At 37.1% G+C, this 13103-nt stretch overlaps 2 protein-coding genes across 3 annotated transcripts; one reads left to right on the top strand and one right to left on the bottom strand.

Annotated features, from left to right (window-relative positions):
- The first annotated feature begins 2462 nt into the window (after nucleotides 1-2462).
- On the top strand, nucleotides 2463-3516 carry CP1 (Ca2+-binding protein 1). The gene has a single exon (XM_010260928.3). The coding sequence runs from the start codon at nucleotides 2709-2711 to the stop codon at nucleotides 3195-3197; it is 489 nt and encodes a 162-aa protein (XP_010259230.1). The 5' UTR covers nucleotides 2463-2708; the 3' UTR covers nucleotides 3198-3516.
- Nucleotides 3517-7712: 4196 nt separating this feature from the next.
- On the bottom strand, nucleotides 7713-12730 carry SLD5 (DNA replication protein-like protein). 2 transcript variants are annotated; one of them, XM_010260930.3, is made up of 6 exons: nucleotides 12195-12588; nucleotides 11597-11719; nucleotides 11434-11516; nucleotides 11215-11324; nucleotides 8049-8124; nucleotides 7713-7962 (listed from the first exon to the last, which is right to left on the bottom strand). In XM_010260930.3, exons 1-6 carry the CDS (start codon nucleotides 12369-12371, stop codon nucleotides 7863-7865), a joined length of 669 nt encoding a protein of 222 aa, XP_010259232.1. In that variant the 5' UTR covers nucleotides 12372-12588; the 3' UTR covers nucleotides 7713-7862. The 2 variants fall into 2 exon arrangements, 1 of the variants encoding a protein (XP_010259232.1); XR_016083565.1 differs by lacking the exon at nucleotides 7713-7962 and having other exon boundaries at nucleotides 8096-8124; nucleotides 11428-11516; nucleotides 12195-12421; nucleotides 12565-12730.
- Between the last annotated feature and the right edge of the window lie 373 nt (nucleotides 12731-13103).

The following is a 13103-nucleotide window of genomic DNA, read 5'->3' as shown; positions in this document are numbered from 1 at the left end:
ACTTAAAAAAATGACAGAGTAGTCAACTGAATTTTGCTGGACCTATTCATATCCCTTTCCTCTGGAACCATATGGCGTTGATTGAATGATTCTCTGCGGTGTGAACAATGAAATAGAGATGGCTGATGGGTCTACCAGCGGCCTGAGGCCAGAGCAATAGATAAGAGTCTGTAGTCTGTACCAAAAAAATTCCCACTTCCGCGGGATTTTGACCGGAACGCCGCAATTGGTCGGTTTGTTTTATTATGACCTGCACAACTTTGTTCTAGAAGCTTCTTTTTACTCCAATAGATTTGTGAAAGTAATCTCTAGTCTCATTTTTGTTCTGAAGTCTGATCTGATGGTCCTATCTAGGGTTTTCTAATTCAAAGTTGACAGTTGCTGAATAAAACTGAAGATTTGCTTGGATTTGTCCGAGAACGTCATCATCTCCATCCTAAGCGCGTATAGTATTTGCAGTTAGGGCTGTTCATTGAAAAATTGAACCAAACTGAAAAAAAAAACAATACCAAAAATGTCATTAACTGAATGAATTGGTTTGGCATATTTGAAAAACCGAAGAATTAGTTTGGTTTTTGATTAGCTTATAAAATAGCCAAACAGTTAATCGAACCAATCGGTGTGTATATATTATTTATACATTAGGTTTCGGTTCGAGAAATATGAAAACCGGTAGAAGCGATTTGGTTTCAAAAAAATGCCCATCAGTTCCTGATTCGGTTAACCGAACCGTGATAAGCGCTAGCGCTCAAGCCGTTGCGCGTTCTGCCCTTTCCTTCCTCTTATTCTGCAGTTCATCTTCTAGCATATCTTCTGAAGAATGCTGACAAGTGTCTTTTCTTTCCTTAGAGAAATAGGAGCTAGGGAAAATTGGATGGGTTATTGGATTTCCTGGGTGGGATTTTCTAAATTTCATTTTCCACTATTGGGTTTCATCCTGGTGGAGGCACGTCCTTTTGTCAAACGTGGAGCATGAACTCCGGGGAAAGGTTAAATTCTGTTTGGATAGCTTTCTTATCACTTTGTTGTTGGTATGACACAGTTCCCCCGATTGAAAACAAATAATGACATTTTCCGATCTTTTGGGTGCTGGGAATTTTGTTTTCCTTATTTGGACTAATCTATTCACATATTCTTCTTACAACTTATATTGTCATTTAACTTGTTGATTTTTACCCAAAAAGTAATCAGAATTCAAACTCTGCTATAATATACTCAAACTCTGTCAAAGTTAAATTGAAGAGATGCAATTTACGCTCAGTTTGGAAGGAGTATAAATGCAAATATGTATGGTGCAAATACATATAAAATAATACAAAATACAATATTTTATATTCTACAAATTTGTATTTGTACTCTTTTCAAATTAAACCTTAACAAATGAAGGAGAGATGGCAAGAAGAGATTTATGCGTTTGTTTGGCATATTGTCGTTGCTCTAGAAAACGGTGATACATCAGCACCACGTTAAAAAAAATGGTGCTCCAAGAAACATCCGTTTGTTTGAAACCATTTTTCTATAAAAAACAGTGTTTTAAGTCATGCCTTGGAAATCAAGAAGGCATGGTTTGGAGTAATACCGAATTTGGCATTTCTTGGAGCTGCAGCTCGTTGCTGCCAATAGAGACATGACGTGGCACTGGATAATAGGTACCGGTGCTGAAAATGCTTCTTGGAGCATTGATACCAAACAGAAAAGATTGTTATTGCTCCAGGAAACATCCTACCTGGCAGTAACGATTCCAAATAAAAATAAAAAAGACATTGTTTTCTAAGAAAACAGTATTTCCAACCCATACATCATCAACACCTACAGCATCGATGCCAAACATATACTATATCAAAGTTTCTCCCTCGTTCCCCCTGACTTTGGTTCACAGCAGCCAGAGTAGCAGAAAAAACAGACAAGAATTATACTTGGTTCGGGTTCTCTCTAAATTCTTATACGTTGAAAAAGCTTGACCAAAAACCAACTAACTTTAATTAGTTGGAGATGTGAGATGAGAGAGAGCATCAACCCTCGATCACATGATTTTGAAAATTTCATGATATATATTTTGAAATTTTGAAAAAACAAATAAAAAGTAAAAAAGTCATTACCCATTTATTTTAGGTTGAGACCACACTAATGAACACTTAGTATCCAAAAACTGAATAAATATTTATTTAAGAAATCCGTTTTAAAAATGTCAAAATTTTCAATTTATTTTTACGAAAAAGTAATAACAGACTTAATACAGATTTCTGAATCTCACTGCAAATCTATAAATATTTAAAATGTCAAATACCTACACTCTATGCATCAACTGCCGTGAATTTTTTCAACAAGTGATTATTTTATTATTATTTTTTTTAGACTGTTGCTGATGAACCTTGAACGTATTCTCCAAGACACCCCGAGATTTTCTCTCTCTCTCTTGGTCTATATTTATATACGCGTACCTACCCTCTATGCATCAACCCCCGAGAATTTTTTCAACAATTGATTATTTTTTTATTATTATTATTTTAGCCTGTTGCTGATGAACCTTGAACGTATTCTCCAAGACACCCCGAGATTTCCTCTCTCTCTCTCTGATCTATATATATACGCGCTGCTTCTCTTCGCTCCTCCCCATTTTTCTGTGGTTTTATAGACAAGGTATTGTTATAAGGTCTCCTGCTACCCGAAATCACCACGTACCCTGACCGATTAACATTAGATTAAAGATGTGTCCTTCCGAAACCGAAAGAATACCGAGTCGGGAACCCACCACAACCACAAGGGTGCCCGATCTCAAGCCGGTATTTGATGTTCTCGACATAGACCGAGACGGAAAGATCAGCGCCGACGACCTCCGGACATTCTACGCGGGATTCTCCTCCGGCGCCAATATCACCAGCGACGAAGACATCGGATCGATGATGTCGGTGGCGGACTTGAACAAAGACGGGTTCGTGGAGTTAGGGGAGTTTGAGCGGGTTCTGGGTGGCTTCAGGCCCGTGAATGGAGTAATGACCGATGCGTTCAAGGTTATGGACAAAGACGGGGACGGGAAGGTTGGGTTCGATGATTTGAGGAGTTACATGAACTGGGCTGGATTGTCTGTCACTGATGAGGATATCCGGGCCATGATTAGATTGGCAGGTACAGACGGAAAGGACGGGATCCCTTACGAGGGTCTGCTCAAGATATTGGCCCTTGATTTTGCCGGTTGAGCTTACGCTGCTAATTGGTCGGAAGTCGGAACCGGAGGAGATGTAACGGGCCGGCATGACAATGTGTGGCTCATCTTGTATGGAAATTGGAAAGTTGTTAAACTTGTGGTTGCTCACCCAAGGGAAGACCTTCCTTTGTCTTGTTTTCTTAGCGTAAACCTTTACCGAAGAGCTATCAAACAAATATTGTACCTTAATTCAAGTGTCCGTGTCTTACAATCCCGTGAATAGTTAGAAAGGAATTCATGTAATTTTGGTATCTTACAATCAACGAACGAAATTGAAGTAATAATAAAATGATAAATAGATTAATACAAAATTTAAAATTTTTAGTTGATTAGGATTAGACCTGTTCATGGGCCGGGTAGCCCAACGGGGCGGCCTGGCCCCGGGATGGGCTTGAGCATGTATTTTAGCCTGTGGGCTTGGCCTCGGGCCTAAAAGCCCGAGTCCGATTATTTTACGGGTCGGGCTTGGGATTTGTTAAAACATTCTCAGACAAAACCGGTGCAACCAATGAACTCCAGCGGTGACTGGTGAGTCCTCTCTCTCTCTCTCTCTCTCTCTCTCTCTCTCTCTCTCTCTCTTCATTGTTCGGTTTTGTTTTATTCCTCTCTTATTGTTTGGTCGGCGGCAAACACAAACACAGACACAGGCATCGGCGGTGAATATGGACATAGGCACCGAACAGATATAATTGGGATTTTAATCTCTAATAAATCAAAGAGCAACAATCAGAATTCGATTCTGATTTTTCATTGAACCAAACAGGCATCTTAAGTGATTCCAATCCGATTTCGATTCTAGTCCTATCCGCAAATCAAAGGGATCCTCAAAATTCAAAGATATGAAACCTGATGTTCAATCCAACTTGTCCCTTTGCCCAAAGGCGTGCAAGTGCATTTCATGGCCACCATTCCATTAATCTCTAATGGGGTGGCTACATAGGGCTACATGGTAATTGTAGTAACAATTACCATTTTACGTACATTTAAAGCCACCCCATTCAGCACTCAAAAATTTTGACAAAAACAGGAGGTATGGATTCATCATCTACCGTTCAAAGCGATTGTACCTACAATTTAAAAGGATCAAAAGTTTTTTCCTCATCCCCCAATCCATGAAACCTATTACCCCACCTAGGGGTGGCAAGAGTCGAGCTTTTCACAAGCTGTTCGAGCTTGGTTAGTGAAAAGCTCGGCTCGGCTTGGTTTCAAATGAGCTTAAGCTCAATTTACAGGCTTGATTAATAAACGAGTCGAGCTCGAGCTTAATAAAGCTCAGCTCATGAGGCTTGTGAGCTGAGCTCGAATATATATATATATATATATATATATAATAAAATTATAGAAAATACATATAATAAAAATATTATAATTTTTAATTATTTAAATATCAAATAAAAAATATTTTTAATATATAATTTTTTATTTTTATAAAATATTTTTCCTCAAATCGAGCTCGAGCTTAATATTCTAGCTCAAACCGAGCTCGAGCCTTATATAACCTTGGCGAGCAGAGCTCGAGCCTCATACTATTTGGCTCAGCTCGGCTCGAAACCACCCCTACCCCCACCCAACCCTGGTGTGTGCAAGTTCAATCCCAAGACTCACTTGATAAAGACCTAAATGGGACACGCCAACGTAGAGGTGTAAATCGAGCCAAGCTGTACGCAGCCCGGCACAGCGTGGCACGATGGCACGCGGGTCATGCCAGACTTGGCACGATGGTCTATGTCATGCTGGGCCTAGGGGTTTAGGTCACAGATCGTGCCGCCCACAGCCTGCGTGCCGACACAGCCCAGCCTGCCCATATATACTATTTATATATATTTATATATTTTATATATATTTATATATTTTATATATAATATATAATATATTATATTAATTATAATTATATAATAATATATAGTATATAATATATTAATAAAATAAACAATTGTTTTCAATTTTATTATACTAATTTATTTACTTATTGTATATATAAGTAATTGTATATATCAAAATTCATATAAAATCAAAATTTTAAGTTTTTCTTCAATTTTTTTAAATAAATAGGCAAAAATAGCTTTGGCTCGATCCATGTCCCAACTTGGGCACGGCATTGACCCGCACGGGCTTGGGTCGTGGGCCATGTCAGGCCAACCCCCAAACTTTTCACTGGGGAGGGTGGCACGGCCCGCAGGCCAACACGGCACGACCCACTCTTTGCGCCCACTTTACACCTCTATGCCAACCAACTAATAATGGCTCAATTGGTAGTAAGGGTGTCAATCAACCGATTTTGGATTGGATCTAATCCAATCCAAACCTTATCAATCAGATTTGGACAGTCCATTATAATTATTGGATTGGGCCAATCCAAAAAAAATTGGTTCATATTCTTATTGGTCTAAATTGGACCTAAACCAAATTTCCAGTAATCCGGTCATGAGGCCAAACCCTTGTCCAATTTGAAACCGATCACTTTTATAAAAGTACTTTTACGAAAGAACTTTTATGAAAACACTTTTACAAAAGCACTTTTATAAAAATAATTTTATAAAAAGTACTTTTACGAAGCACTTTTACAAAAATACTTTTATGAAAGCACTTTTATAAAAGTACTTTTACGAAAGAACTTTTATGAAAACACTTTTACAAAAGCACTTTTATAAAAATAATTTTATAAAAAGTACTTTTACGAAGCACTTTTACAAAAATACTTTTACAAAAGCACTTTTATAAAAGCTACACAAGCATTTTTATGAAATCATTTTTACAAAAGAACTTTTATGGAAGTACTTTTATAAAAGCAATTTTACAAAAGCACTTTTATAGAAATACTTTTACGAAAGCACTTTTACAAAAGCATTTTTACAAAAGTACTTAAACACTTCTACGGAAATACTTTTATAAAAGTACATTTACAAAAGCACTTCAATGGACTGTCAATGGGAAGGTCTATCTTACAAAACCAAACCAAACTGATTATAACAATTCTGGTTTTAAGTTTGTGTTAACAATGAAAGGGAGTAAAGCAACAAGCTCATAATCAATTGTTCAATGCCTCTTTGACCATTGAATGAACTAGTTCTTAAATCGCTTTCAAATCAATAAGTATTATTTGTTCACTGTTTGATTGTTCAACCAGATGGTTGGACCAAAAAAATTGGGAACCAATCACCTGACCAGCTCCATTTCACCCCAAAATCACTTTTTGGCCATAAAACATTGATTTGGCTAGGCCTGTAAACAGATCTAATTCGAATCGAATTAGGCTAGATTTGAATTCGAAATCGATTACAAAAAATAATATTCGAATTTGATTCGATATCCAACGGATATCAGATGTTTCAATTCAAATTCAAATTCGAATTCAATTATTAAATTGAATATTCGAATCGATTCAGATACAACCGGCACGAGGCCTAGAATCTTAAATGACTGAGTTTACAAAGAAAAGCAAGTGATCAGCTTGTGAAAAGATGCAAGGGATTGACGGTGGCAGTCGTGAGTTCCTGATAGTACAAATGCGATGATAATGACTAATGAGCAGTGTTGACTGGTGATGGTGGACTATTGCAGCACAACAGCCGATGATGCTGGACAGTTGAGGGCCTTGAGACATTAAACTTGAGCTTAAGCAGCAGCGAAGGAGATGGTAGTGGCCGGTGACCAGTGCTCAACTGCTATCAATAATGCTACCTTTGGTGCTCACAACTTACAAAGATTGGGAATAAAAAACAAAGGGAGAGAGAGGAAGAGAAGAGGAGTGAGAATAGAAAAGAGAGAGAGAGAGAAGGGGGGGGACCACTCGAGTAGGTCTGTAGGTGTAGGTGACATCATTGCAACTAAAATGCCAGTTTTTTTATGGACATGGCCCCTCTTTAAGACTTTAAATATACATAATTATTATTAATATATATTAAATGTATAATTAATCGAATTTGAATTTTTATCAAATCATATCAACACGAATTCAAATTCGATAAAATAATCGGTAAAATGCATAAATTCGAATTCAACTATTAAATTTATCAAATTATTCAAATTCGATTCAACCAAGACAACGGTTTTTTGGTCTTTTTCTTTTTTTTTTGGTCAGAGTAGGCCATCCATTCAGACCAGACAGCCAGACCATTAGACCCAGGAACCAGACCCCATAATGGTTCTCTGTCTGATCCGGTTTTAAAAACCTTGGTTCAACCGGTTGTTTAATCAGGTTAGTTAATTCCAGCTTTTGTAACTTATTCTATTTTTCCTCTTTATAAGCCATGATGCATTTGATTCTTGATTCTCCAAAATACCAAGGACGCACACTGCGCACACCCAGAACTGAATAAGTGACTAAGTGGGACTTCAATGGACTTAACCTGTTAAGAGACTACACTGCCTAGCTGGTTCCAATGTTTTGGTAGAACACAACATTAAGATTTAAGACCCATTCTTCCTCTTCAAAGGTTCTAAACTTCTAACCAACACCAGGTGCAGCGCAGTGTTCTAAACAAACACCCGAACAGGCTGCACACACTGAACAAAGTACCGTTTAATTACCAGTTACCATGGATGAAAAATGGACAATTGGAGTATAAGAATTCTCAAGACATGACAATGTCACCAACAATCTGTTACACATATTCATCAGCAATGGCACATACATGAAATTAGATTCCGAATAGTTTTAGACAAGGTCAATTTGCCCTCTTTCCACTAGTGCTTTTATCGACTTGTAACGAAGCACATATAGATCATCACCAACTAGGTCCACGATCTCATCCCCACTACACGGTGGAAGAAAATGACCGGTTAGCTAGAACAGTTGACATTTCCAGACAGACAGAACACAGAACTGTGACAATAGGTTTACCTGTCATCGAGCTGGAAAGCTCCCACTGATCCCTTGCTCTTGCAAAAGACGAATGTGTCCAACTGAGGCTCTGGGACTGAAACTCCATATCAAAGATCAATCAATCAGACAATGTTGAGAAACAAACCTTGATTTTTGAAGTTTTGATCCTCAAATATTGGGAGCAAATTCAAGATGGTAATAGACACACAGAAACAAACAATTGCATTTACAGTGAACATATGACAGACCTGGCTATATGATTTGTCTTGCTAGCACAGTATCAACATTGCAAAAGAATACAAACATCTCAAAACAAAATTTCATCTCAAGTTTTCAGTAACTCAGATGAGAAAATCTTTTTAGTTTCTAAAATAGAACTTTACTTCCACAAACCTAATACAAATTGACATTAATCATGAAACAATTGATAATTGATACTAATCATGGAACATAACCAATCTTCCTTCAACTGGACAGTGATGCACAGTGAGGTTCCATGATATTTCTTTTTTTTTTTTTGCAATAAGATAAAACTTATTAAAATAAAAAAAGTACCAAAAAGTGACCAGAAATCACCCCAGGGGGGAAAAAGAGACCAAATCCAACCACAACCTGACACTCTAGAAACCATACATTAATGTCATGTGAAAGAAGCTAATGCTCTACAATCAATTTGCTTGAATTCATTACCAATTATAGGCATTTAATATCATCCTTTGCTGGCATAAGTTTTTTCTTTTTTTTTTTTTTGAAAGACAAATGATATTGTATTAAAGAGAAAAAGCTTCCCTCAAAGCAAAGATGTACAAGATGTATACTCACTATATGAGGTGCACATTGCTATACAAAAGGAATTAGCATTATATAAATCATCATTCTACAAAACATTCCGGCAATGTGTACTGATCTGATTATAGGACATTCCAGAGAATTTCTTGGCTTCTTGCTATTATGTGCCCAGAAAATGAAAAGCCTTTCAATCTTGGCAATCAGGGCACCATTTTCCAAATTCTTCCTTCAAAGATTTTACAATTTAGTTCTGGCACAAGGAAGATTGGCATCTAATTTATACCCTTTCATTTATGAAATTCATAAATACATCCCCCAGTTGATGCCTAAGCTCATCACTCTTCAGATGATATTTTCCAGGGCAAATGGTCCTTGGGAGCTCAGGTTTTCCATCAGAAAACCAAAGATGTTTGCTACTTCCTTGGATGGATAAATCAAGCATGACTGTGTTCCTAAATCGGATAATGCCTCAGCTGATTCTCTCTAGCTAAGAACGGAGTTGAAAGACCACAGTTAGAATGGCAATGTGAGGTCATTGGCAGAACTATACACCTCTTTGGATATGTTTCTTACCATTTGACCACCATTTGCTCTATTGTAATATCATATGTTTTGTGCTCTATGCTTTCAGAATTTTCCAAGTAGAAGGGCCTTTCTAGCCTTCAAAGCATTAATAAAATTTTCTGACTGTTAATCATCAGCAAAAAAATCATAGCAACAAGGCCCAATATCCAATAGTCCTTGTGCAAACTAACCCATCCATAAGTTCCAATTATAACAGCACATTAATTCCATTCTTTCTTATTCTCTAGTACATGTGCATAACCAAGGGTTTAGAACTAAAGCAAAAATCCACAACGATAGCTTTAAAAATGGAAGTCATGAGTAAGCTTCAGAACATCAAGCAACAGACATTTCCTCTATGTTAAGTGTTAACCACCATACCCAATTTGCTCAAGTTCTGTTACAAGGGTCTTTGAGGGTGTTTATGCATGGGTGTGGGAGTGAGTATAAACCAATCCACTACAGCTAGAACATTCATTACAAGCAATAGTGTAGCATCCTATTAATGTCTTCAACAATCCCATCCTAGTCTAATAGCTTTTATAAGACACATATGAGGGTGCATGAAATATTTTTCCAAATGCCAAGACACTTCCAGAATAAGGCAATGACCACAAGTCAGAAAGAAAACAATATAGAACAGAGCCCTTGGTTGATCCCAATGTTTTAAAAAGTGTACGAGACAAGCATTTTTTTTTTTGGATGAGTTATGAGACTTAAGCATTTAGGCTCACCTCAAGGCAAGACTCAAGGAAAATGCCTGAAGGCTCAACCTTAAGAATAATATCTCTGAGTACAAGGCACGTTACTTACTACTTGAGATGCCATTATGTATATGTGCATGTGCATTCATGTGTATGTATTATTTTACATTTAAAGCTCTTCAACAGTTATTAAAAGATTTTTAGGTATTCTCTAAAAATACCCCTCTAGTGGCAGCGCACATGTTCTTTTCTTAAAAAAAAAAATGTAGTAACTCACTTTTTGGGTAACAAATAAAAAAACGGAGATTCTAAGCCCAAAAACCCACACCAATATTACCCTCCAAACCCTACTTAAACATAATTTCCTTCCCCATTTTTACAATCACACACTAGATTACTACCCAACCCAAAGAACACTTCAACACCCAATTGGTCCTACTACTAGTCCCAAAGCAAACAAAAACCTATAATCCTTCATAGGATACCACTTTTCCAGATCCCATAACATTTTCCTAGCAGCCTCTTCCCCTCCTATCAAATATACCCCTAACAACTTGCTTACTTTGATATCAGTTTCCACTACTTTTTTCCAGATCGACCTTACTTTCTACTTCTTTCACTTTATCCAAAGCCATTTCCCCTACCTCCTCTTCCCCTTCTGTATTTTCTTGCACTTCATCCTCTAACCCCTGCACCATCATATCTCTTGCCAACAACTCTTCTTTTTGAACATCAGAGGTGGTTTCCAACTTATTCTCCTCATCCTTTTTCTTCACTGTATCCATATTACTGCTATTCATCAATTCTTTGATAATCATTTCTGTTTTTTGGCCCCTTTCTCTTATAAATCCTCCTGTACCTACTGCAAGGCCCAACTCCAAGCAAACCTTCCTTTATTCGATGAAATACCTTGGCAACATGAACTAATTGGCTACTGTTTGAACCATTGGGTTTTTTAGTGTTTACCAAAGAGGCTCACACTTCACACATCTAAGGGTCTTTATACCTCACACCCTTGCATGTTTAAACATCATATGATGAAACACACAAGGTTTAAGATGAATGCAAGAAATCTATAATCCAAAATTTAATAGAAATATGTAGTAGCACTAAGAAATATATATTACCCATGTCATCTTCTTCACTCGATATGGATTGCTTTAGAATGGACTGATAACCATAAGGTAATCGTGACAGAACAGATTGTTTTAGATGCTTTTCCATGTCATCGGTACACCTGTTCACCAGAAAGACCTCTTAAACAATGTGACAAGCAACCAAGTAATAATAATATAGCATTCCTCATTAAGAACATCCAGAGAATATAAAAAAGTGCACACCTTCACCTTTTAGCAAACCTTTGTTCCTGTTCTGAAAGCCGGTTCCATAATTCATTGGTTCTTGAGATGTGGATCATGTACTTCTCAATCTAAAAAAATATCAGATTAAGAAACTAACAAAATGGCGTAATGAAATAAAAACAAGACAAGTAGTTCATCCCATCGCCACCTTTTGAAGACGGATCCGAAGATACGATCTCAGTAGAAACTGAGTTCTATCCAAGTCCATCTGATAAAGAGACACTGTTAAAGGATCGGTACCATTTTCAGTAAATTCCTCCACAGTATCTTCCTGGAAATATACACCAAAACCGATATCAAAATAACGCAACTGAAGAAAAGGGGAGTATGGCATCAAAATCCAAATGAAGATAAATTGACTGTAAACAATAAACTGGTTGAAATATTATTCGGGAATCACTTGCTAAAACTAACACTCTAACAACATCGGCTTTGTGTTCTTTAGTTTTGTTTTTTTATTTACTTTTTACTCATCAAGAGGGGCACCAAGCTAGATTGAGCGTAGCCAAACATGGAAGCTCGATGTTGTGGAAGTTGTCCTCACTTTCACGAACTACTCATAACCCGACGTGCTTTACAGAGTGAGACGAAAACATGTGGTTGAGCATGTACAATACACATTGAATGTTCAGAGCAAACAATTACCGAAGCAATCACACTTGCAACTCATCAACTACTAAAGCAATAAAGAATGACGCAGAGAAAGCAAGCTAAAATTCTAGGTTTAGGGTTTATGGGTGTGTTACCATCAATTGAATTTGTTCTCTAGACCTCTGTATCAGACTGGCCTGAAACTGAAGAATTTCCGGAGCGGCCTTTTCGTTCCGCCATGCCTGCTTCAACAGCTCAACATCTGTCGTTGCAATCAACGAATCGTAATCTTCGGTCGCGGTATCTAACCCCTGCTCTGAACCGGACGCCATCCTCCTCCTTTTCAAAAATTTCTTCCGATATTTGAATTCAACAGAAGAACCTAAAACAAAACAAGATTGAAACGGTGAACCACCCGCCCCAAACGAAAAACAAATTGGAGCCAAAGCGATTTACATTAAAAATAAAAATAAAAAATTTAAAGTCGTAAGTAAAAAACGTGTAGAGAAATCTCGCAGAAATGACATATAGCGAGCTTGTGCGTGAATCTAACACCATCCGTAGTCTCTTGGCCTCGAGATTCGTCTGATTGACGAGATTGATGGTCAACAGCTTTTGATAGGGTTCGATTCACGCACAAGCTTGTTATGTGCCCCTCAAATCTCGAACCATCCATCACCCAAGAGCAAAGCTCCGTTGATCAAAGTAGAGACTACATAAAGAAAGAAAGACAAATACATAGAGTGCAAAACATTGTATTTTATGTTGTTTTTTATGCAAATACCCATGACTTTTCATTTACAATAAAGTCCCCTTTGGACTTTTACTTTATGACAAATACCATGTTCACTTAGTAACTAAATGCATTATATTATTAAAATGTCCACATAAACTCTTTTTTTTCCCTTCTCTCCTAAACCCTAATTGACCATTATTTTATTCAAACAAAACCAGCTAAAATAACAATAATTATTTTTTTAGCATATAAAATTTTTTTTTTTGTATTTTTTGATTCATTTCATTTACATGAATTTACCTTTTCATCTTAAAATCAATGTTCAAAA

Source organism: Nelumbo nucifera, chromosome 3 (genome assembly GCF_055504915.1).
Source record: "Nelumbo nucifera cultivar China Antique chromosome 3, China Antique-T2T, whole genome shotgun sequence".
Taxonomy (NCBI): Eukaryota; Viridiplantae; Streptophyta; class Magnoliopsida; order Proteales; family Nelumbonaceae; genus Nelumbo; species Nelumbo nucifera.
The sequence above is the reverse complement of the archived record's forward strand: the minus strand, read 5'-3'. Positions and strand labels throughout refer to the sequence as shown.